Genomic DNA, 26,445 nt, shown 5'->3' on the forward strand with positions numbered 1-26,445 from the left:
AAGTCTGTCAACTAGGTTCTGTGTACACTGTCATCTTTCAAAAGTCTGCATCTTTCATTTCTCAAGTAAGAGTACAGACTCCATTAATGTAAAATTTATGATCAAAAGGGTTATTAAGCCTAGTGGAAAGACTATATGGTCAAACAACTGACTATTTTCTTTAACTGGTACATGTAAATGGAGAATTTCACACACACACACAAAAATAGAATAGTTAAATCCTTGATGTTGCCTTATCTCACCATTTTCTTCATTCTCTTTCAAACTGCGTACCAAATAATTCTAGTTAATAAAGGATGCAGTTGTTAGGTTCTTAATAGTCCGGGTGTTTTTTACTGAGTTAATTTTGGTAGAGCTTATAAATATCTGTGTAGTGAATTGTGAAAATAGTATTATAAATCACACCCAAATGATTTAAGGCAGGAAGCTGGGGAGAATGTTCCCTCTATCAAGTTATTTTGGTTTGTATTTATAGATGAAGAAATTGAGATTTAAAGAGATGAAGTAACATCCTTGAGATAAACAAACAATAGCTTTGACTCACTTTTTAGTCCTGTTATAAATAAGTGACTATTATAAATACCTTTTTTCATAAAACAATACATTTTTAGTATTTATGTTGATGATATTCAATCTGTTGATAAATATTGGTGTTTCTGTCTTAAGGAAATCAAGGTACTGATATATTAATCTACAGTGAAGGAAAAAGAAATATTAAAAGTGGCTAAGATAAGGGATAGAATAAAGAAAAATATCTAGGGGCAGACTTGTATCGTAGTGTGTTCCTTAACCCTTAAAAATTAGGCTGCCATGAAATTTTTGGAAATCTTTGATCATGGCTAGTGATGGGAGCTTGAGGGTTCTTCAGAGATGCTGATGATGTTCTGTTTCTTGATCTGGGTGTTGGTTACATGGGTGTGTTTGGTTTATGAAAATTCGTCAAGCCTATATACTTGTGAGAAGTGTACTTTTCTATCTGTAATACTGTATATCAGTATATATACTTCAGTAAAAGATTCAAAACAAGCAAAACTCATGTGAAGTTGTCATGAATTTTGGTGCACATTTTCACGGAAAAGGAACCTTTTTGTATTTGAGATTTTAGCTATCTGTGGAGACCTCTACTTGGCTGTGCTTGGATCTTTAGGACCTGCTGTACTGAGACTATTGTCATATCTCAGCTTCTCTTCTACTGTGATGACTTTAATCACCCACGCTTCTCTTTCTTGCTCTAATGGTTCTTTTGTTATTCTCACACCCAGGGGTAATTTCTTACAGTACCCACACTATAATGTTCTGTGATTTTAAATATACCTTTCATATCATTGTGATAGCATGTTAATGTTTAGCATGTAACTCTGACACTTGTATGTAGAGAGTGTGTGTCCCCAAAGTTTCACAACTACCTCTTTAGGAAGGACAGGTATTTACTTACAGAACTGACTAATTTAATGGCAGCTTTCTTGAATTATGACGCCAGTAATTATCGTAGGATTTGAGGGTTGACCATTGTTTGGCAATCTCTGTGCCAATGCCACCTACAAAAAAAAAAAAAAAAAGTTTTAGTTGAGTGTCTGTGTCTTCACTAGGTTGATGTTTTTGCTTTTAAGAACTCAACAGGTCAAATTATAAAATTATAACTCTATTAGGAACATTCTGTATTCCAATGGAATAATTCTATTTGTGAGAAAATAGTACATTTGGAGAGTTTATAGCATTTTTTGTCCTTCAGACAAATATTTTTTAATGTTTTTATTTTTTAATAAATTTATTTATTTTATTTATTTATTTTTGGCTGCGTTGGGTCTTTGTTGCTGTGCACGGGCTTTCTCTAGTTGTGGCGAGCGGGGGCTACTCTTTGTTGCGTTGCGCGGGCTTCTCATTGCGGTGGCTTCTCTTGTTGCGGAGCACGGCTCTAGGTGCGCGGGCTTCAGTAGTTGTGGCATTCGGGCTCAGTACTTGTGGCTTGCAGGCTCTAGAGTGCAGGCTCAATAGTTATGGCGCACAGGCTTAGTTGCTCCGCAGCATGTGGGATCTTCCCGGACCAGGGATGGAACCCATGTCCCCTGCATTGGCAGGTGGATTCTTAATCACTGGGCCACCAGGGAAGTCCAAGAACACTTTTTAAATGCTTACTTTGGACTAATTTTAAATTTACAGAAAAGGTGCAAAAGTAGTACTGGGTTTCTATATATCCCCCACCTAACTTCTTGTAATGTTACCATCTTTCATAACATAGTATCAAAACCAGGAAATTATATAGATACAATACTGTTAACTATAATCCTTATTCAAATTTTAACAGTTTTTCTACTGACATTCTTTTTCTGTTTTAGGATCCTGTCCTAAAATGTTGCATTTAGTTGTTGTTATTACTACTTAGTCTCCTTCTGTCTGTAATTGTTTCTCAGTTGTTCCTTATCCTTCATGACCTTGACACCTATGAGGATCCAGTTATATTTATTTAATGTTCCCAAATTTGCATTTATCTGATGTTTTCTTATTATTTGAGTGAGATTATACATTTTTGGGAAAAATACCCTAGAAGATATGTATCCTTAGTGCCTATATCAAGGAGTTCATGATGTCAGTATGTCATATTACTGGTGATGTTGGCCTTGGTCACTTGGTTAAGGTAGCTTCTACTGGATTTCTCCACTGTAAAGTTGCTGTCTTTCCCTCTGTAGTTAATAAATATCTTGGGGAGGTACTTTGAGACTATGCAGGTCCTTTTTCTCTTCAAAGACATTGAGAAAACTTTTGATACCACGCTGACCTATGGTTCCAGGTAAGAGTTCTCAAGCTTTTTGTGGTCTTGGGATCCCTTTCAGTCTTAAAAATGATTGAGGACCTCAAAGAGCTTTTGTTTTACGTGGGTTAAATTTACCAATATTTACCTTATTAGAAATTAAAACAGGTATTTTATTTTATTTATTATTTTTTATTAGTTATCTATACATAAAAACAGGTATTTCAAAAATACTTGTTTTAAAATTTTATTTTAAATGTTAAATGTTAAGTGTTTTATTTTAAAATAAAAATTAATAAATTCATACATGTTAATATAAATTACATATTTTTATGTCAAACAACTATTTTTTCCCAAAACAAACAAAATAATTGTACTCAATTTATTGCCATATGTAGTTTTGGTTGAAATACGTGAAAAAAAATTTGGCCTCACACAGATACGTGGTTGGAAAAAAAGAGGAATATTTTAATAGCTTTTTAAGATAATTGTGGCTATTCTTCTCTGATACTCCACCAAAACTTGACAGTGGCAGTTTCTTGACAGTGGCAGTTTCACCAAAACTTGACAGTGGCAGTTTCTTCTCCACCAAAACTTGACAGTGGCAGTTTCTTAAGTGTTAGATGCAGTGTGGAATCTAATATATATCAGTGAACTTTTCATATTCTGTTTCATGAAAATACATTGGTTCATCTTGCACTTTGAACGGATCTTTAACCTATGCACAATTTTGTAACACTATGCATTAGTCATTTGGAAAATATTAGTTCAGAGTTGTGCAGGTCTTACAGATGTTGATACACAATATCAAAAATTCACATTCATTAAGATCCCCACTAATCTCATCAGAAAAGGCTTTCAGTATTGGAAACCTGTCAAGCTCATGGTAACTGACATAGGTTTTCCAAGATTGTAATTTCATTTTAAAGCTCAGATTTTATAATTGGCCACAAATACTGTCAGTTGTTTTTCTTGAAGTGGCAAGTCATTTTGTTTAATTTGAGATGTCTACCACATACCCCCAAGCCTGAAGAGCCATAGTTTCTAACAGTCATTATTTATGTCAAGGAAAAACATCCCCGTGTTTCTCCTCTTTTCTACTGCAACACCCTATACTTCTGTCCTCCGGTCACCAAATGTGTGGAGGCTTCCTCCACACTAAGCAGTTCTCTGATCCTCTGCAGACTCCACCTAGGTGTTCTACAATTTAATTCAGTTCTGACACTATTTATCTGAGATAGTATCTGCCCCCACTTCAGATGCTATTCGCAAGTCCAGGTTGTCACCTGTGTTTGTGACCAACCACCTATAAATGGGAGGTTTCCATTACCCCTTCTTCAGGTTGGGTCATTTGCTAGAACAGCTCACAGAACTTGGGAAAACAGTCTACTTACTATATTACCAGTATATTATAAAGGACTGTAACTCAGGAACAGCCAGAGGAGGAGATACGTAGGGCGAGATATTGGGGAAGGGATGCAGAGCTTCCGTGCCCTCTCTGGTTGCACACCCTCCCAGCACCTCCATGTGTTCACCAACCAGAAGCTCTCTGGACCTCCTCCTTATGGGTTTTTATGGAGGCTTTATTACTTAGACATGGTTGACTCCATCACTGGTCATTGGTGATTAATTCAACCTCAGCCCCTCTCTCCTCCCTAGAGGTTGGGGGGTGGGGCTGAAAGTTCCAACCCTCTAATCTACAGGGTTGAGTCCCCTGGCAATCAGCCCCCATCGAGGGATTCTGCAAAAATCACTCCATTAACTGTACTGTGGTTGAAAGTGGTTTTTATGAATAACAAAGGACACATTTCACCTTTATGCTCTGAAGCTATTACAGGAAACCAAATATTGTAACAGAAGGTGTCCCTATGCTCTGATCACTTAGGAAATTACAACGGTTTTAAGACCTGTGTGCCAGGAAGAGGTGGGATTCTTTCATGTCAGAATGGTGATCTGTGGAAAAAACAGCTAGTTCAGCTTGCAGCTCAGTCTCACAAGTGCTTTTCCTTAGGCAACCACAGTACTTTAGTATGCAGCAGAAGTGCACTTTTTTTGATATGCAATGGAAGTGTACTTCTCATCTTTCATATAGACTATTTAAAAATGTATACTCAAGAGTCAAAATATAGTAAAACTAATAATTTTTACTAATTTTTCAAGAACATTCTTAAGTAAAACTGTCTCCCCCCCGCTCCCCGCCCCCCCTTAAGTGCATGGAAGTGAAGAATACAATGATGACTAGTACTGTTGATGATGACACTGCCTTCATTCTAGCTAAGACACCAGCAGTTTTACCCACCATTGCTTTCACATCATCAGTGCAAATGCCACCAAATGAAAAAGGCAAATTAATTTCCTAAAATTATTGTGAAAATAGTTTCGACTCCATAGACCCCCCCGAAAAGAGTCCGACAAGAATCTGCAGAGCACTGTTTGAGAATTGCTGTTCTAGAGTGATCCAGCTCCAGGAGGTTGTAATGCAAAGATATAATTCAAAGTGAGTTTGAAAGGAGTATTTTAATCAAAGTCCGTGGGTAAGTCCGGCAATAGATAAAGTAACAGTTGGCAAAAGCAACTGACTATTGAGAATGGAGTCATATTGTGCTTGAACATAGATTTATTACTAAAGTGTTAAAGTGATCTATTTTAGTATTTACTGTTTATTATTAGTACAATTTATCAATCACTCCATTAATCAGTGTGTGCTTTATGCTGGTACTATGCTGTACCCTGGGAGGGGCTAACATGACCAGTCTAGTAAAGGAAACAGACATTTAAAATACAAGCAATAAAATCATGATTCTCATCTGGTTTTCAGACAAACTAGATGCCACTTAAGTGATGTACACTATCACCATATTTGCCATATCTAGCTACAAAACACAAATTAAGCAAGTTTTCAGCTTTCCTGATGTTTTTTCTTTCTTGAGGAACTGGTTTCATAATGTCAGGAACAATCACTAAAACAGCTTCACACAGTCAGTTCTATTTCATTGTAAATATATGATCAACTCATTTGTTCGCTTTGGAAAGAACTATAACCAAATTTTAACATTTGCACTATAATTATAATTTAAAGTTTATTGTTTCTAGTCGAGAACATCACTTTCTTAGGCATCTTCACTTCTAACATCAGCACTAGCAAGTGGCTTTTTTGGGCCATTTGCACAAGGAAACACTTTCTTCTCTTAAGTGTTATGTTGTGATAGCTGATTATTTATGTTGTCAGTATCCTGCTTATGATTTTTCCTTTATTAAACTTTTTTTGGCTTATAACATAATATAGAAAAGTATACAGATAATAAGTGTACATCTTTTCTTTTTTCCTTTATGCTCTCTGAAGAGTGTAGTCAAGTGAACAGGTGTTTTTAATTTAAATGTCCAGTTTTTCAAATTTTTTCTTATAGTGAGAATAAGAAGTTATATTCTCTAAGTTCAAGAAAGAAAGTGAGGGGACTTCCCTGGTGGCGCAGTGGTTAAGAATCTGCCTGCCAATGCAGGGGACACGGGTGCAATCCCTGGTCCGGGAAGATCCTACATGCTGTGGAGCAACTAAGTCCGTGTGCCACAACTACTGAGCCTGCGCTCTAGAGCCCGCGAGCCACAACTAATGATGCCCGCACGCCTAGAGCCTGTGCTCCACAGCAAGAGAAGCCACCGCAATGAGAAGCCCACACACTGCAATGAAGAGTAGCCCCCGCTCACCACAACTAGAGAAAGCCCGCGCAGCAACAAAGACCCAACGCGGCCAAAAATAAAATTAATTAATTAATTAATTAATTAATTTTTAAAAAAAGAAAGAAAGCGAAAAACAGCCTCTTGTTTGGCTCTAGATTGAGGCTCTTAGCAAGTAACATGGAGCCTGTTTAACCAGCTCAATTCAGTCATTAACAGCCCTGTTTTAGTATACTTACTTCTGAACGTTAGACAATCCCTAAAGGCCATACTTCCTCCACTCTGTTACTTTTGTTTGTAAAGTCAACCCATCCTTGAATGTTGTACTTCCCCAAAAAATCTGTATAAGATTAGCTCTTTGATTTGTTCTGGAAGAACAGTTCTTCCTTGCCTGGAAAGTAATAAATTCAGCTTGGTTTCAGATATAGTTGAGCAGTAATTTTTTCCCTCAGCAATACTAGCACTTATTGTGACTTGTTTAAGAAATCTGACAAGTGTAAAAGTTAGTATTTGCTCATAACATTGCTAGAAGCAGAGGGGAAGAGCAATTATATTAAAGACCCCTAGACCAGTGAGAAATACAAAAGAGGCATAATATAAGCTTCCCATTTCTAATTACATACCAAGAAGTTCTTTTAGAATGAAGAAATAGGGTAAGTATGTAATTTGCTCTTCAAACTGGGACAGGTTTAGATACAATTACAGCAGACTCTAAGCATAAACCAGGACTGTCTCTAGAAATTCAGAGCTTATGCCTCAACTAATTATAGAATTTTGTCTACAGTTTCTTATCTGGCTTTCTGCTCTGTTTAATTAGCCATAGAAGTTCTTTTCATTAGACCAGAGGTAAACCTAATGGATCTGTTTGGCCCTCTTCCCTTGATCTCCATCCCAGTTCTTAATTAACCTTCTAAGCATGTATCCATGTATAAAAGAACCTGACACACAAGTGTGCATCTTGTAATTTTCATGTAACTACCTCCTGGATCAAAAAATTAAATATTACTAACACCCTAGAAGACCCTCTCATGCCTCTCCATCATTACACCCTCCTCACTATCCTGACTTCTAATACCATAGATTTATTTTGCCCGTTTTTGTAATTTCTAAAACTGGAATCAGAAAGTATGTGCTCCTTTGGGTATGGCTTCCTTTTAGTCAGCATATGTTGGGGATTTACTTACGTATTGAGCGTAGCAGTTCCTTTCTTTTCACTGCTGCACGGTATTTATTATATGGATATACTTTAATATTTTTAATTCGTTCCAGTGTTGATAGACATTTGAGTTGATGGACGTATATACATACATATCTGTTGGTTATGTAACTAAGAATGTTGGATCATGGATTATATTTATTTAGCTCTATATATTTAACTCTAGTAGATATTACCAAACTGTTTTCCAAAGTATTTGTACTTATTCATAATTTTGGATTATTGGGAGTTAGTCCTAGCATTTATATACAAAAACATTTACACACAAACAGTCCCCAACTTACAATAGTTCGACATATGATTTTTTGACTTTACAATGGTATGATTTTTTGACTCTACAATGGTGCGAAAGTGATACACATTCGGTAGAAAATGGTCTTTGAATTTTGAATTTTGATCTTTTCTTGGGCTAGTGATGTGTGGTACAATACTGTCTCCTGATGCTAGGCAGCAAGCCACAGCTCTCAATCAGCCACGTGATCATGAGGGTAAATAACTAATACACTTGTAACCTTCCTGTACCCATACAGCCATTCTGTTTTTCACTTTCAGCACAATAGTCAGTAAATTAAATGAGATATTGAAGACTTTATTATAAAATAGGCTTTATGTTAGATGATTTTGCCCAACTGTAGACTAATGTAAAAGTTCTGAGCATACTTAAGGTAGGCTAGGCTAGGCTAAGCTATGATGTTCTGTAGGTTAAGTATATTAAATGTATTTTTGACTTAAGATATTTTCAACTTATGATATTTTCAACTTAATAATGGATTTATCGGGGTGTCACACCATTGTACGTGGAGGAAGATCTGTATAGATACCTTCATACCCACACTTTTCATTTAACAACCCTTTTTTCTGGTAAGGGTGACTGTTTGATCCAGTATTACGCATGTGTTTTCAGGGGCTATTTCATGTATGACACACTTAATTTGCTTGGTAGGATCATTTCACATCTCTTTCACTAGCCCTCCAATGAACTGTATTAAAAATTGTCTGGAATAGAGTCTCTGAAATCTGAAAGAGTCTCTCCACTCTAGAGTTTCTTTGTGAGTTAAAATAATTTCCAAAGGGTGGACAATCTGAGAACCTTCTGCTCACAATTGAAAATAAATAAGCATAATGAATTCCGGGGTTTTGTTTGTTTGTTTGTTTTGCCGCACCATGCGGCAGCATGCAGGATCTTAGTTCCCCCACCAGGGATCAAACCCGAACCCCCTGCAGTGGGAGCACAGAATCTTAACCACTGGACCACCAGGGAAGCCCCTAAATTCAGTTTTCATTATTAAAACTTGGGTTGCTCATCATCGTTGTTATTCCACTGACTCTGTTAGGAACTGTATAGATAGGCCTCCTAATCAAAAAGCATATTGAACTCTTTTAACTTGAAAAGCTTGTACCCAGTATTTGCTTAAAATCAACCTAATGGGACCAGAAGGTTAGACTGGGAAAGCAGAAGCATGTAAACTATCATGATTTCACTGTAGGTTCAAATTGAGCCTGTCCAGATGTGCTGTGAAGAAAGTGGTTGAGAGCCCAGAGTGGGAATTATTTTTACTTTGGAGTGAAATATCTAATGCTGCTATTAAAAATGATCTGGAATGTTCTTTCTGATGACTTATATAAATGTATACTGTTAAAGAAATTTATATAAAGGTGGAAGTCTTTTGATCTTTGTTTCTGCCAAAGAAAAAGTGTAGCTCCCAAAAGTTACCGTCTTTTGAGAAGCACTATTAAATGCTTATTGAGAATAGCCAAACAAATTGAAAATAGATTTCTAGGCCTAATATGCCCTAAAAATGGCAACTGTATGTTTACATGTTATACAGGATATTGTAATTAAAATGGCAACTGTATGTATACATGTTATACAGAAATTATGAGTGGGACACACAGAATTGTTGTTTTCCTTAGATGATGTCTCATGCTGAAGGACAACAAAGAGACTTAATTAGAGGAATTGAATGCCTTCCTGCTTCTGGCCATCTTAGTTCCTTGGACCAGGATCTCTTAATGCTCAAGGCTACTTCCATGGCAACTATGAACTGCTTAAACGACTGCTTTCATATTCTCCAGTTGCAGCATGCATCACATCAGAAGGGCTCATTGCCTTCAGGTAAGTTATTGCTTAAAGGTAGGACTTAACATTGCAGGTCAAAACATGGAAAGGACCAACTGTATTCTTTGTAATTCTACTCCAGAAAATCTTAATCAAAATGAAATGAATAGAAAACCAGCAAGCCTCTTGGTTTTTAATTATCACACTAATGTTATACAAAGTCTTTTTAACTGTGTCCTTTTTCAAATCTAAAACCATCTTAGATCTCATATAATTACATATCCCTTTAGAAACCTCAAACTCAACATGTCAAAAACTGAACTCAAAACTCACGTCTTCTATATTTCTGTTAAAGTTGGTGGCATCACTCTCTCTCGACGATCAAAGTAGAAATGTTGGAATGATTCCTTGAGTTTTGCTTTAGTCCACTATTCATTATTTCCATATTGAGATATATATATATTAAAGTCTAGAACTTCCCTGGTGGCACAGTGGTTAAGAATCCACCTGCCAATGCAGGGGACACGGGTTCAAGCCCTGGTCCGGGAAGATCCCACATGCCGCGGAGCAGCTAAGGCTGTGTGCCACAACTACTGAGCCTGCGCTCTAGAGCCTGCGAGACACAACTACTGAAGCCCGCACGCCTAGAGCCCATGCTCTGCAACAAGAGAAACCACCGCAATGAGAAGCCTGCGCACAGCAATGAAGTCCCAACGCAGCCAAAAATAAATAAATAAATAAATAAATTACTAAAAAAAGTAAAGTCTATCAGCCACCTTTCAGTTTGAAAAATAAGAGGTACATCTAGTATTTGAGAGCACCTATTTGTTGAAATTAGTTTACTGGGGAAAAGAATGTTATTGCATGGGATAACAAAAAATGAGTTTTTCTATTAAATGAGATGAATAAACTCATTTTAAAAATTGAGATATAATTGACATATAACATTGTGTAAGTTTAAAATGTTGATTTAATACATTTATATATTTGTGTACCACCAAAGTGTTAACTAATGCCTCAATCACATCACATAATTGTTATTTATTTCTTCCTTTTTTTCCTTGGCCATGTCGCGAAGCTTGTGGGACCTTAGTTTCCCAGGGCTGGGCAGTGAAAGTGCCAAGTTCTAACCACTGGACAACCAGGGAATTTCCTGTCATTTCTTTTTTGTAGTGAGAACATTTAGGATCTAGTCTCTTAGCAACTTTGAAATATTTAATATAATATTGTTGACTACATTCTCTGTGCTGTGCATTAGATCTCCAGGACTTATTCATCTTCTAGTTGCAAGTTTGTACCCTTTTAACAACATCTCCCCAACTCCCCCACCCCCATCACATTGTATTAATAGTAGGAACTTAGTGTTTCCCAATACTCATTGTTTTCTTATCCAAGGAACTCCCCTTGCTTGTGGAAGAAAGATATTTTCTGAAGATGTTGAGACTTTGTGCAGGAAAAAGTTTACCAAGTCAGATCTTGATATGGATAGGGTATGAATCCCATCCTCGTGTGTGCCTAAATTCAATATTTCAAGCTAACAATAACAAGCTAATGGCAATTGTAGATATAAGTCAGGGCAGTATTACAGAGGCCAATAAGTTATGTATGTTCCACTTAAGGAACTCATGGTCCACTTGGGGAAGAAACATGTAAATAGTTAACTGTAATATGTAAAGTGCCACTTACAATGGGAACAAAGTACTGTGGGAGAACATGTGAATGGACTAATACTTCTGGTAGAAAAAAAGTCTGGGAAAGGCACAGAAAAGCTAATAAAACCAATTAGTTCAGGAGTGGGAGGTAGGGGAGAGGGCATTCCAAAGAGATAGAAAAGCCTAAATTGTGCATTGTGAGCACGGACTGTTGTCTTAGAGGAATTCTAAGTAGTCCAATATAAATTTTCTCCTGTTATAAAGCACTCATTATAAAAAATTTAGAAACTACCGTGCAATTGAAAGAAAAATCATATGTTATCTTACCAAGCAGAAGTTGCCCCCATGAATATATTAGTACATTCCCCACCAGGCTTTTCTTTTTTTCTTTTTAATTTTTGTTTTACCTCATAGTTGTTTGAAGATAGGTGTTTGTAAAATAGATAACCAATAAGGATATATTGTACAGCACAGGGAATTATAGCCATTATCTTATAATAACTCTTAATGGAGTATAAGCTATAAAAATACTGAATCACTATGTTGTACACTTGAAACTAATATAATATTGTAAATCAACTATACTTCAGTTAAAAATATAAATAAATACTTGATTAATTAAATACTATGTAATTTTTAAAATTCTTAGAATTTCATTTGTGTAGTTTAAATTAATAGTCTTATTTTTTAAATGATTGCTTTGTTGATTAATGAAGCATGCCCAATATAAATTTGTATTTTTTTAGTTAAAAATGTGAAACACACTGTAAACTTTATAGAAGTGTCTAAAGTAAAAGGTATTCTCCCGTATCACTATTTTTTGGAGCACAGATTTGTGGGTATTTGAGGGAATTAACTAATACTGGTGTTTCTCACCATAAATTGCCATATTTTCTAAATTAAGTAGGTAGAAATTTATTCTTGTCAGTTGAGAAGGAAGATACAACTGTGAAGAAAAAAACTGAATTACCTTCCCACTCAAATTTTGAAATGATCCAAGAAATGAAATCTGAATAAAAATTAGTGTTTAGTCCCATGAGGTCTTAATGTATATTATACAAAAGCACAGCAGTGATTATTGATGTAGAAGTGTCCTGAGACCAAATGATTGGTTTGATGAAGAGTTTTGTTATGGTTTATCAGTTGAGTGATCTCTTAAAACAGATCTCTTAAGTCTAGTGTTTGTGTGCATTTTATTTTGAGAAGTAAGGAAATCTAGATATTGATATTAAAAATAAACATTTCAAGGTAGCAACACAGTGGTTTCATTTCTTTGGAATTTTGGAAGAGACCGCATGAACTTATCCAGGGCATTCCCCTAATTATGAATCCCCCCCCACCCCGCTGCCATCCCAGTGCCAAGTGAAACTGAACTGAGTGGCAAGGCAAGATGCTCTGGTAGCCTGATAGGTACTTTGTAATTTATTCCTCTACTCAAGTCTGGGATTTTGTTATAGACTAAGTAAATTCCATACTCCTTTTAATTTCTGCTGTGGTTGTCTGAGCATCCCTTAATGTAGCACTATATAACCAAGTTTCTGTGAAACCTAGATCAGCCTCTGAAATCAAATGGAACATTTTCCATTATTGATTAGGCATAGAATCCACTTTGTTAAACTAGTTGAGGGTAATAAGAGACATTGAGTCATTAATTGAGAAGATGACAGGTCTCTAAATGTGACCACTGTCTTTCACTAGGTCAGCTATTATTTATTCAGTAGGAGAGCCTTTCAGTTTAAAAGTATATGGAGCTTTTTTATATGATTGGAAAAAACATAATGGACATGTATTTGCAATTCTTAAATTAGATCAAGGGGGTTATCTTGATTAGTTAGAAAATTGCTACTGAGAATAAGGTTCAACCCCAAATTGAAGCAGATTTTATCGTTTCACAGTCCCAGGTTTCTCCTGTAATTGTGACTTCCTTTAGCCTAACTGCATACTTCTTATCACTAGAGGGACAGGGTTCATGCAGAAAGGCCAGCAAATCAACTGTTAGGGTAGGAATACACTTTATGATTCATAGATTTGCATAAGAAGTGAGTCTAGTCCTATTCAGGGTTGATTCATTTAAATGGTATCTGATTTCAAGTTGCAGGTTGCTGTGTTGTAAAATACCCAATCGTGATGCTCATGCTAATGAGATAAAAGTCACTGTCTTGCAGAGCCTCTTAACAGGTTCAATTGCTTTTAGCCTTGTAGGCGCAAAAGAAAATTGTTTAATAAAATCCACATTTGCTGACCGTTCCAGATTATGAGCAAGTTTCAGCGAAAGTTTTCTCTTACTTCATCAGGAACGACAATCGAGTGGTTAGAACCAAAGATACCTTTATCAAACCACTATAAAAATGGAGCTGACCAGCCCTTTGCAACTGAGCAGAGTAAGCCAGTGGCAGTCCCAGAAGAGCAGTGCGTTGCAGAATCTGGACTATTCGCAAGGGTAAGGTAATGTGAACATAGAGTTTTGGAGTAAAAATTAGGAATCACTGAAAAGCACCTTTTCTTTGTCAGGACATGCAAATCAACATAATGAGAGCATACTCTAGACGTTGTTCTACCCTAAACTGCACTGGCTTTGGAAGGGGTCTATTGTGTAAAACTTGTACATAGTTTTCCAGGTTAAATTATGTGGCCTTTTTAGTTTTAGTTTACTTTTGCTTCATATAAATGTATTTAAAAAATGAAATTTGCATGTTTTTCTTTTTCTGGAAAATCGCTTTTCTAATAGAAAATTATTTGCATGATATTTACCTCTTACATTTCTTAATTTAACATTATTTACTAGGTGTTTACTATTAAGTTCATAAGTTTAAAAGTTTAACATTAAGGTTTTGTTGATAGTAAGCACTATACCAAACCAATTTTTAAAAGTGTTAGCCTACTTAAAATAGCACACAGTCTTAGGGTTTAATATTTTTATAAAGTAATATTAATTCTACATTTCTCAGAAGCTAAACAGTGTTTTCTTCTATTCATAGTTCCACCACTGTAGCAAATCATACTGGTTTTTTGCCTTTTGAGTTTACATCTGTTATATTTATGGTTATCATAATTACACAGATAGTTTTGTTTTAAGCTCTTTTTACTTGCTACTTCTCATAAGTATTCTTATATGTTATTCTGGCCTATATAATAAAAGTTTTTAGGTTGAAGTAGGCTATTGAATGTGTAGGTTGTTTGTTATTTTTTGTTCTTATAAATAATGCTATATGATTTTGTCTACTGCTTTATTTTTTTTTCTCCCCTTTATTTGGATTATTTCTTTAGGTTATATTCCCAACTAGAATTACTGAGTCAAGAGTAATGCATGGTTTATGGTTATTTATATAACAGCAAATTATTTCTTAAGAGAAACATATGACACAGGGACTTCCAAAGCTGGCAAAGGTCTTGACTCAGTGAGGCAGGCAGTGGCAGTAGGGTGGGTGGGGGAGAAGAAAGAAAAAAAATCCTTTTTTTCCTATAGCTTTTTGACTAATTCATCTGTGGAGTCAAGCAGTTAGTAAGTATTCATTAAGTTAGCTAATATGTGACAAGTCCAACGTTAAGAATTAGAGGAGACACAAAAATAGAAGACAGTTCTTTCACTGAAGAGACTTAAAATCTATTTAGAGTCACAACATATATATACTGAAACAATGAGATGATAACATAAAGCAGTATTTTTTTATTTTTTTTCATCTTAATAGATATCACTTAGATTCTTGGGATATGGGCATTCAGGGAAAGAAGAGAGGTATATGAGTAGAGTGGATGAGGAATGCTTTGGAGAGAAAGTGGAATTGAAATTGGGCTTTGAAAGGAGACAAGGTTTGAAGAGAAGAATAGTAGTAAGGGAATCTCAAGATGGGGGAGTAACACAAGCAGGGATACTAAGGCATGTGTACTTATTGCAGAAAAGGCTTGCCTGATGATTTTGAACCCAGGTCCTGTCATTTACTAACATGTGGGCCAATTGATTAACCATGCTTAGCTTCCTCATCTGTAAAGCAAGGGTAGTAATACCTTATAAGATTGTTATTTAGATAAAATAAATTTAGCAGAGTACCTGGTTTATGGAAAATGACCCCAGGGTTGTTGGATTTTATAAATCCAGATGACCATTCATGTTGCATGCTATGTGGAACGATAATCCCCCGAGCACTGCTCCGTAGAATACTGTGTAAACTGTGCCCCCAAGGAACATAAAACTCATGCAGAAGAATTTAGTCTTAATGTGATACATAATGAGATCATGAGCATGGGGAGGGATGCGATATGTTTTAAAAGATTGGTATATGATATGACTTGGAATTAAAGTGTGGATAGAATTAAAGTGTGGAAGTAGAAATGAAGACAAATGGATAGGTAATGTGCATTTCAAACGAAAAATCAGTTGAGCTTGTGATTGACTGGATATAGGGTTGGATCAAAGCTGACTCCAAGTTTTTGAGACTAAATGATTAAAATTGTGGTGCCATTCACAAAGCTAGCAAAATTAGGAAGAAAGAGCTTTTTGAAAGAAAAGGTTTAGTATGGTTTATGAACATGTTGAATTTTATTTGAGAAGAGGACATATGATTGTTAATGTATATGAAAAGCAACTGGAAATGATGTAACCAAAGCTTTGCAGAGAGATCAGGACTAGAGATATAATTTACAAGTGAAAAGTTATAAACTATAGGTCATACACTCTAACATTTTCATACTTCTAAGTGAGAATACAAAGCATGTTGGAGGTCAGGATAGAGGCATATGTTAGAGATGGGGCACAGAGGTGGGGAGGAGAGGATCATTGAATTTCCAAATCTTTTGAAATGTTGAGTAGACCAAGTGTATGACCTAGTGCAAATAGAAAAAAATAAGTGCATAGATTTTTTTTTTTTTTAATTACAAAAGACATTAGACTCCACTCAAGCATACCAGAAAAGACCTGAATTTTTCAAAACTTTCACATATGCCTTCTTTGGAATATGAGTGTCAGTGCAAGCTTGAAACGTATATTACAGTAGTGGAAATTTTGCTGTCAAGTGATAGAGGAGGTAAACCTCAGTGAGGCTAGAATGAAGCCCACAGTTCCTTAGTGTCCAAGTCAGAAATCAGGAAGACACAAAAATGGGATTAGTATGAGTTTTGCAGAATATTGGGGTTTCCCTCTGCCATGCAATCTCCAAATAGTATGAATTCCTAGAAATTCAACAGACCTTGCCACTGTATTTGCTAACCATTCTGGGTTTTTAGGGATTTTATATGTTTGAGCATGTTTATTTGAATTTTTGTAATGCTTTTTTTTTTTAACCTTAAGCTTTCCTTATTTTTTTAAAATTTTATTTATTTTTTGCTGCATTGGGTCTTCATTGCTGCACGCGGGCTTTCTATAGTTGTGGCGAGCGGGGGCTACTCTTTGTTGCGGTGCGCAGGCTTCTCATTGCGGTGGCTTCTTTTGTTGCGGAGCACAGGCTCTAGGAGCGGGCTTCAGTAGCTGTGGCACGTGGGCTCAGTAGTTGTGGCTCGTGGGCTTAGTTGCTCCGTGGCATGTGGGATCTTCCCAGACCAGGGCTTGAACCTGTGTCCCCTGTATTGGCAGGCAGATTCTTAACCACTGCGCCACCAGGGAAGCCCTAACCTTAAGCTTTTCTTTAAGAAAGGCATGACAGTCTCTAAGAAGGGCCATTTCAAAAAGAAAAGAGAGCTTCCAAATTCTTCCATTCACATCATGCTTTAGAGTCAGTATTTAATCGTGAATAGAATTCCTTTTTTTTCTATTTTAGTAAGTGGTTTGACTATTTTTATAAAAACAACAAAAACTGTATTCTTTTAGTTTTTCTACGAGATTTTTTTTTTTTTAGCAGTTTGGTTTTCTTTTAAATTTTATTTATTTTATTTTTGGCTGTGTTGGGTCTTCGTTTCTGTGTGAGGGCTTTCTCTAGTTGCGGCAAGCGGGGGCCACTCTTCATCGCGGTGTGCGGGCCTTTCACTATCGCGGCCTCTCTCGTTGCAGAGCACAGGCTCCAGACGCGCAGGCTCAATAGTTGTGGCTCACAGGCCCCAGGCGCAGGCTCAGTAATTGTGACACACGGGCCCAGTTGCTCCTCGGCATGTGGGATCCTCCCAGACCAGGGCTCAAACCCGTGTCCCCTGCACTGGCAGGCAGACTCTCAACCACTGCGCCACCAGGGAAGCCCTACGAGATTTTTTTTTAACATCTTTATTGGAGTATAATTGCTTTACAATGGTGTGTTAGTTTCTGCTTTATAACAAAGTGAATTAGCTATACGTATACATACATACCCATACCAGATTATATTTTATCTCTTTAGTTTAATATTATTTTCATTAGAGGAAACCACAAAGTAAACTTTGTGTATAACTTTGTGTATAATAATGTTTAAGGCTGTATTTGCATTATTAATCTGAGTCCTAGGTTCTGACCTCAAATGTAATAGTACCTTTCAGAAGGTTGGAGAACATTATTTAATTAAGATCTGTTAGTTTTTTTCCCCCTCAACATTTCTCAAATGAAAAATTGTTATATTTGGAATTCATATATAGAAAGAGGGATGATCGGTTTTTCCCCTGTTTCATAATGAGTAAACATTCACTGGTATACTTAAACTATATTGTGCAACTGACTTAGGGTAGAAAACAGGAAATAGTTCCTGACAGACTTACTAGCCATTGAAAGGGGGAATTGAGAAACTTGCCTTTGGGATCTTTCCTCAAGGTCATAAAAACAGAAATAATTCTGATATACACAGTTGTTCTGTTTGGTCTCTGAAGAAAGGAACTAGACCATTAATTGACTTATCAGAATTTGAGCTAGTAAAGATTTCTTTGTTCGAAGGAGAGAGAAGAAAAAGGAGAAAAACAAAGGCAAAAGAATGACCAGAAACCCATTATTCTTTAACTGTGTCACCAAGTTTTGTATTTTGTTTTTAATATTTTGAGAACATTAAGTTCTTGATTTTATGCCTGATTAGGATTGGTTTTCTTTGCCTAGCTACATAGAACAGATGGGCGTCTTGTTTGATAGAATTTGGTTATGGGAAGAGAAAGTTAAAGGCAGAGACATTAACAGAATCATTTCCTTTTTAAAATCCTCATAACTTAAAACTTAATACAATACCAAAGATAATATACTCATGAAGGCTGTCTTGCAGAAAGGTAATGGAAAGAGGTACCACTGAGAGAGATGGGACACCATCCCCACATAAACATGGAAAGTGACATCTGATAAGATTATAGAATCTTGGGATTTGAAACTTTTATTTGTTGCTTAAATAGAAATAAGAAATTATGTTTCTCTTAACCAGTTATTTGGAGCGAAGACCCTATTTAGATGAGAGTAAACATTTTTGGTTTTTCAGGGGGCTGTTTTATTGATTGAAAAACTATGCAGAGAACATTTTGTGGCATTAAGACTGCATAAGCAACTACAAGCTTTCTATACCTGCACCTAGAATTCTCTTCATCCCCAAAGTTTCTTCCCGACAACTCCAGAGATGCGTGAATATCTAAATATAGATTACAGAAGTTAGACTTGACATGTACAGTCACTTTAAAATTTTACTTTTATAGTGTTAGCTTAAAACTAGGGCAAATATTTAATTCTCAAAACATCTTAAATTATAGGTAGTGGTAGGGTACCCTGGCAGGTGGTCAAAGCCTGCAAAGCCTAAGTTTCAGGTAAGACATTTTCACTCTTTCTGAAAAATCCTGTTTTCACAAAATATTTGTGTTTTATGTGTGATACTTATGACAAAACCACAGTATGTTCAATGTCAGTGATAATGGGTTCATTGAAGGAAATCTGTTCCATGGCCAAGTGATGGAAGTTGTATTTTCAGGAAGATTTTTGTCTGTTCTCAGATTCATTTAGGCCCAATATAAATATCTTCATCTGCTGTTTATACTTTTATTCTTAATGGATATTAATAAGCACTAGTAACAATAGACTTTTGCTTTATTTTGCATCAAGGAACCTGAAGAAATAAATGCAGATGATGAGGTGGAGGATACTTGTGACAACAAGGAGGATGACCTGGGAGCTGTGGAAGAGCAACGCAGTGTTATCCTACATCTCTTATCACAGCTCAAGCTGGGCATGGACTTAACAAGAGTAAGTAATGGGATAAACAGTCTAAGGAGATCATTAGATTAGGACTATACCTATGATTGTTAATGTCAGGGCTTTTTAATCTTTATGAGTTGGTTTCTTAGTCTCTTGATCAGCATTTATTTTCATAAAAAATGTGATAGGTTTTTTGTGCAGCATTAAGTCACATGACAAATAAAGACCTATAGTCTTGTTCCTGTACAAAATAAAAGGGGTCCATTGGGATACAGAATTGGAAAATCTAAAGAAAAAGATATAATCCCACAAGACCATTAAAGTCATTGATACTTCTACTTTATTCTTACTTCTCATTTTGGATAGTGCATTTTGGGTATTAATCTATAACAGAGATCAGCAAACATTTTCTGTAAAGGACCAGATAGTAGATATTTTTAGCTATGTGGACATAGATCTCTGTTGGAACTATACTTGACTCTTGAACAATGTAGGGGTTAGGGGCGCCAACCCCCCATGTAGTTGAAAATCCGCATATAATTTTTGACTCCCCCAAAACTTAACTACTAATAATCTGTTGTTGACTGGAAGCCTTACCAATAACATAAACACTCAATTAATGCAAATTTTGTTTCTATGTATATGTATTGCTAGTATATACTAGACATCAAAAATGAAAAGATAATGTGAAAAAAATTTATATTTATTTACAGATATAATGATTCATGCATTGATAATGAAGAAGCAGCAATATGATTGCTTTACGGTAGCCTAGTGTAATCAGCTTCATGGTAGCCTAGCCTATACACTAATGAATGAATTGTTATAAAATTTTTATGACATACAGTATTACAGTCATATTCATGAAACAATATTGGAAACATTGTTACATTTAAAAAAAAAACCCACATACCTGTGATAATACACAGTTTTTCTCTCATTGTGAGAGAGGTACGGTACTTTAATGTAATTGTTTGAAAGCGAGGTTATAAAACAGTAAGAAAACTAACATATTATTCATTTTATATTACATATTACTCACCTTAAGCCTGTGTAAGAATAGACTATCCACTTCAATACAAGTCTTGCACATGATGTTCTACATGTATATTTTTGTATATTTATTGGAAAAAAATCCATGTATAAGTGGACCTGCAATTCAAACCCGTATTGTTTAAGGATCAGCAGTACTCAACTCAGCCTTTGTAGTGTGAAAGCAGCCATAGATAATATGTTGGATGGGCATGGATGTATTTCAACAAAAGTTTATTTACACAAACAGGATGCCAGATTTGGCCCAAAGGCCATAGTTTGCAAACCCCTGGTCTACAGCCTTGCTACTTTAAAAGTGTGGCCTGAATTAATTTGATAGAGTCCTTTCACTGTATATGTGTATATCAAATCACTACAGTGTACACTTTAAATATCTTACAGTTTTATTTGTCCATTATGCCTTAATAAAACTGAGAGAAGAAAACAAGTGTGGTCTGAAGATCAGTAGCATCACCATCACCTGAGAACTTGTTAGAAACGCATAATCTCAGCCCCCAATCTCAAAGTTAGAGAACCAGAATCTTCATTTCAGTAATATGTACATTAAAGTTTGAGAAGCACTGATCTGTAGTTTTTAATTTTAGGCCCATCTTCTCCATTCCCAGTTTATCTAATTTAGTGTGCCTTAATTTGTTTTAACAATTAATCCATGATGTTGATTTAAAAAGCCAGTAAGGTTCAAAACCTATGTATGTCAAACATTTACTACTGTGGAATTACATACTTTGAGTTACTGTTGACACTACTTTGCATTAGTGTGGGATTTCAAAATTGACTTCACGAGGTGTATTTCAAATTGAGGTTTTTGAAGGTAGTGGAAGTGTAAATTAAAAGGTTGTTTGATTCCAGTGAGTTACTCACCTGAAAGTGCAACTTAAATATAGAAAGCATTTTGCCTTTAGCATTCACTTTGAAGCATTTCAAAATCAAAAACACATTTCTTTCTTTACTTAGACTTATAGTAATTATAGGAGGGTTTTTAAGTAAATTGATTGAATTAATAGCCTACTAAGAAGCAAACATTTTAGGAATAAAGAAACCCATTTAAACATTCATCTTTCATCTAACCTTAGTATTCAACTGGGTATCATTTTTATTCTAGAAATATTTTTTATATTAGTGGTTCAGAAAAGACTATTAGTTGTAAAATAGGTTAAAATGAGCAGTCAGGTAAGGAGTTTATTTGGTTATTATGGTATTTGCTGTCCCTTAGTAGATTTAGGTTTGTAAGGCATAAGAACAATGTTTGGGTTTATGAGGCATAAGAACATTTGAAAAGAATGTTCTGTGATAATAATCCAGATGGTAAAGTCTCTCTTGACATGAATAATGAATTTAATATCATTTCCCCACATTTGTGCATTGTTAATTGAAGAAATACATATATATTGTATTTATATATAAAATAATTAGCATTAACTGATCACAAATTATGAACAGCCATATAACATTTAAAAGAATGGTACTTTTTGAGCAACATTAAAGAACCTGGTGACTAAACTGCAGTCGCATATACCTCCTGTCTAACAATGACACTGATACAACAGATGTTTATCAAGCCCCTCTTATATTCCAGACACTGTGCTAGGTGCTGGGACTACAGCAACCAAGAAGGTAACCATGGTCCTGGCCTGCATGTTGTGAATAAGTAATAGCCATTTTCCCCATTATTTTGTTCTTTTAAAAGTAATATTATAGGGACTTCCCTGGTGATGCAGTGGTTAAGAATCCCCCTGTTAATGCAGGGGACACAGGTTTGATCCCTGGTCCAGGAAGATCCCACATGCCACGGAGCAACAAAGCCCGTGTGCCGCAACTACTGAGCCTGCGCTCTAGAGCCTGTGAGCCACAACTGCTGAGCACACGTGCCACAACTACTGAAGCCCACATGCCTAGAGTCCATGCTCCACCACAAGAGAAGCCACCGCAATGAGAAGCCTGCGTACCGCAACAAAGAGCAGCCCCTCAATTCTCTGAAGATACTAATTACTGTTTTTTTGTATTGCTCTCTCTGGTTGATTTGTTGTTGTTGTTGTTGTTTTAGGTGGTGCTGCCTACATTTATCCTAGAGAAGCGTTCCCTGTTGGAAATGTATGCAGACTTTATGTCTCATCCAGACCTGTTTATAGCCATCTCTAATGGAGCTACAGCTGAGGACAGAATGATTCGTTTTGTTGAATACTACCTTACCTCATTTCATGAAGGCCGTAAGGGAGCCATTGCTAAGAAACCATACAATCCTATCATTGGAGAAACGTTTCACTGTTCCTGGAGGATGCCAAAACGCGAGGTAGCATCCAGTGTCATTAGCAGCTCTTCCACCCAGGCTGTCACAAATCATGCTCCTCCGTCAGAGGAGGCTTTGAGCCAGGTGGGATCAGACTGTTACACGGTCAGATTTGTTGCTGAGCAGGTTTCCCATCATCCTCCAGTCTCAGGATTTTATGCAGAATGTGCCGAGAGGAAGATGTGTGTAAATGTGCACGTCTGGACTAAGAGCAAATTCTTAGGCATGTCGATAGGTGTGACAATGGTTGGGGAAGGTAAGTAGAAAAATTATTCTCCGATTTTTAATATTAAACTATAACCTTAAATTTGGGGAAGCTAGAGAAATATTAGTTATAAATTTGAACTGCTATGTGTACTACTTTTTTCCCCAATTCCTAGTATGTTTCAGAATACTGATGGCGGGGGGAGGGGGTGTATCTATCAACAAATATAAATTCTGTTTTTTTACTTTTTTTTCTGATTTTAAATGTAAATTATTTTTATTATAGAAAACTTAGAAAACTATCAAGGAGAAAATACAAGTATCTCTAATCCCTTCATCTAGAGATAGATAAATTTAGCTAGTATTTTGTATTTTTTCTATGTGTGTATATGTTCATACTTTTAGTTTTATAAAATTAGGATTCTCTCTATGTAGTTTTTTGTCCTCCTTTTTTGTACTGAATATTCATTTTCCCAAGTTATTGATAATGCTTTAAAACGTGTTTTTGTTATTATAAACAGCACTCAAGAAATATTTTCTAGGTTAATCTATATCTACATCTTTTGTATTTCAAAGGAGATATTCATAGAATATTTTAAAATATATTGCCAAACTTTATATCTACTCCAGCAAATGCTTATGAAAAAACAATTTAAGGAAATACTATATTTTTTGGCTAAGAATCGAAAAAACAAATTAACAACAACAAAAAAATCTCCACAGCAATCATTGCAGAGTTAATGAAAATATAATGGTCTGCCATTTTAATGTTAAGGAACACTCTCGTGCATAGGAAAATTTGTTCTAAATATAAACTTACAGTATAAGCATGGCATAATTAAGCTTATGACCCTAACATTTTGAAATTGTGTTATTTTAGCCTTGAAGAAAATATATTATCCCCTTTTTAAGCTTTCCTCATCTTTAACTCCTGTTGTGCTGTGAGTCTTACCAATTTCCAAATGTTTCAAACTAATCAAAACTTTTATAACATTAGAAGATATTTTATTAGTTAAAAAAATAGTTTGCTATCTCCAGTTATAAGCTGCATCACATTAACCCTAGGCTCTTCAAAAATCAGTTTACTTACTTTAGAGATGAAAAACCTGAAGCCTAGAGGTGATGGGATGTGTCCAGGATCGTAGAAGTTAAGGCATAGTCGGATTTAGACCCTCATTCTTTGACACACTCTCCCTGAGGACAGTTACTCTTACCAGTTCATGAAACAGAGAGTATCTGGTGATAGTATCCTCTCCCGCTCCAAGAAAGGAAATACCTCAAGAAATGAGGAAAAGCATTAATATCTTAACCATGCATTAATTGAGAAGGATGTATATGATAGTTATTTTTTGATTTGCTAGTTATATATTCATGGATTTGCCTTTTTTAAATTAAATTGCTATTGACACTCTCAATAGAAAGTAAATTAAATCAGAGAATGGAACTTATGACAGTTTATTTTGCTTCTGTCAGCAGCCATGTTTTTATTGAAAAGTAGGGGAAAATTCTGTTTAATTATCAAATAAATGAGATTTTAGAATACTTTGAATCTCAGTTATCCTAACTAGTCTCATTTTCCCATTCAGTAGAAACTGATTATATATTTCTTAGACGTTAAATTCCATAGTGAATATTACTTATGTTAACTGTATTCCTAGAAATCAAAGATCATGAATCTAGTTTATAAGGCCAAATGTTTCTAGAAAAGTACATGATATCCTTTCCAACTTAGAATTAATCAACAGTTATTATTAAATACTTGAAATATAACCAAGTATGTTATGTATGTCTTCTGACAGCTCCCATTATATATAAATATATCACATACAGAGCCATGTTCCTTTTCAAATGGCTCAATATTAATTGTTGCCCATTGTGAAAACTGTTAAGGGCAATACAAATTAATAGTTGGCGTTGCTTTATGTAAAGTGGACTACTTTAGAATCTCTGTCTGTTTGTTTATCCTAAAAATAGACTATATTAAAATATTTATCATAATTTTTGCCCTTATTTGTGAACATTAAGAACACAGTAGTTAACGAGCATTCATTAAGAGAGACATGCCATCATAGTTCAGACTAGTAGTACACATCCAGTTCGGTATTTGTTTTTATGGTGAACTAGGTAATGAGCTTAGGTTAGTAATGTAGCTCAAGTCTGCTTAATGTCTCTTAATTATCTAGGATAGATTGATTATTCATTTATGTAATTCCCCTTTTTTTTTAATTCCCTTTTTTATATGTTTTTTAAAACCATCTTTATAGCATCACTTAATATGGAACAAGCCCCATTAGAATAATATTTATTTGAAAACTACCACTTCTAACTCTTGTAGCTTCACCTTAAATACTTCGGAATTTGGTAAACAAAATTATTATGAGGACCTTAGTTTATATCATAAAATTACTTTTTTTCTTTCTTAATATGCATAGAATAGAATGAAGAACACCTTATCCCCCCTGCCCCCCCGCCCCCCATCATACCATCTGAGATTAAGGTCTATGACTCTATAATGTTAGATATTTAGTTATTCCAGAAACTGCTTAAAAAGTTATTAGTACTAACTAACGATCAGATCTTATGATGATACAGTATAGCATAGACTTAAATTCTGACTTAAGGTTTTATTTTACTTTTAAGAGCATTAGAGAGAACTCTTAAACAGTTTCCACTGCAACATTTTCTGGTCCCATGAACCCCAAAGGGATAATAAAGTCATAATGAAAGTAACCTCGATTTACTATTACCAGGAACTGTTGTCAAATACAATTGTAAATGAAGCCAATTTCGTCCAAAGCTAAAAGAAAATTAAGCAAAATTATGATGTTCATTTACCAAGCAGGAGAAAAACTTAATATGGATTTTTCATAGCTGTCTTTTTTTTTTTTTTTAAGTTATTAACCACTTTTATGTTTTCACATTCAGGAATCCTCAGTCTACTAGAGCATGGAGAAGAGTATACATTTTCTCTACCTTGTGCATATGCCCGGTCAATTTTAACTGTTCCTTGGGTAGAACTGGGTGGCAAAGTCAATGTCAACTGTGCAAAAACTGGGTATTCAGCCAGCATCACTTTTCATACTAAGCCATTTTATGGTGGCAAACTGCACCGGTAAGAATATTTTAGTGATACCTGGCTCTTATTCTATCAGTTTGATCTTGTATTATAACTCCTTATTCTTTTTCTGCTTTGTTTTATGTGAAATGGGATTGGATTTTTATTCATGTTTATTTTTCGTTTAATATATTTGATCTTTGAAGGCATTCTGGAAATCACGATCTGGTTTTAAAAATAGTGACAGACCTATCTTCTCTTGTAAACTAGAACTCCTAACAAATGGATATGTAGCTTCTGGCCCAATTTCTGCTTTTAAAGGGATTCAGACTTGGATCCAGACCTCAGTAGAGGTAGTATGGCTACAAGTTAGGATGAAAATACATCTAATCATAAGAAGTAGTTCAAGAAGCACAATGATGGAAGCCAATATCTTTAGGCACCA

The 26,445-nt window shown here is 35.5% G+C and overlaps 1 protein-coding gene across 3 annotated transcripts in view; it reads left to right on the top strand.

The window, feature by feature from the left end:
• OSBPL11 (oxysterol binding protein like 11) overlaps window positions 1-26,445 on the top strand; it is a 99,894-nt gene that overhangs the window by 37,457 nt on the left and 35,992 nt on the right. For all 3 annotated transcript variants that reach the window (XM_059920916.1, XM_059920917.1, XM_059920918.1), the window contains exons 6-10: window positions 9,555-9,756; window positions 13,646-13,791; window positions 19,309-19,449; window positions 22,499-22,997; window positions 25,871-26,057. In XM_059920916.1, the coding sequence (XP_059776899.1) occupies window positions 9,555-9,756; window positions 13,646-13,791; window positions 19,309-19,449; window positions 22,499-22,997; window positions 25,871-26,057 (1,175 nt within the window). The remainder of the gene's footprint in view (window positions 1-9,554; window positions 9,757-13,645; window positions 13,792-19,308; window positions 19,450-22,498; window positions 22,998-25,870; window positions 26,058-26,445) is intronic.

The sequence above is a fragment of the Balaenoptera ricei genome, chromosome 4 (assembly GCF_028023285.1).
Source record: "Balaenoptera ricei isolate mBalRic1 chromosome 4, mBalRic1.hap2, whole genome shotgun sequence".
In the NCBI taxonomy this organism is placed as follows: Eukaryota; Metazoa; Chordata; class Mammalia; order Artiodactyla; family Balaenopteridae; genus Balaenoptera; species Balaenoptera ricei.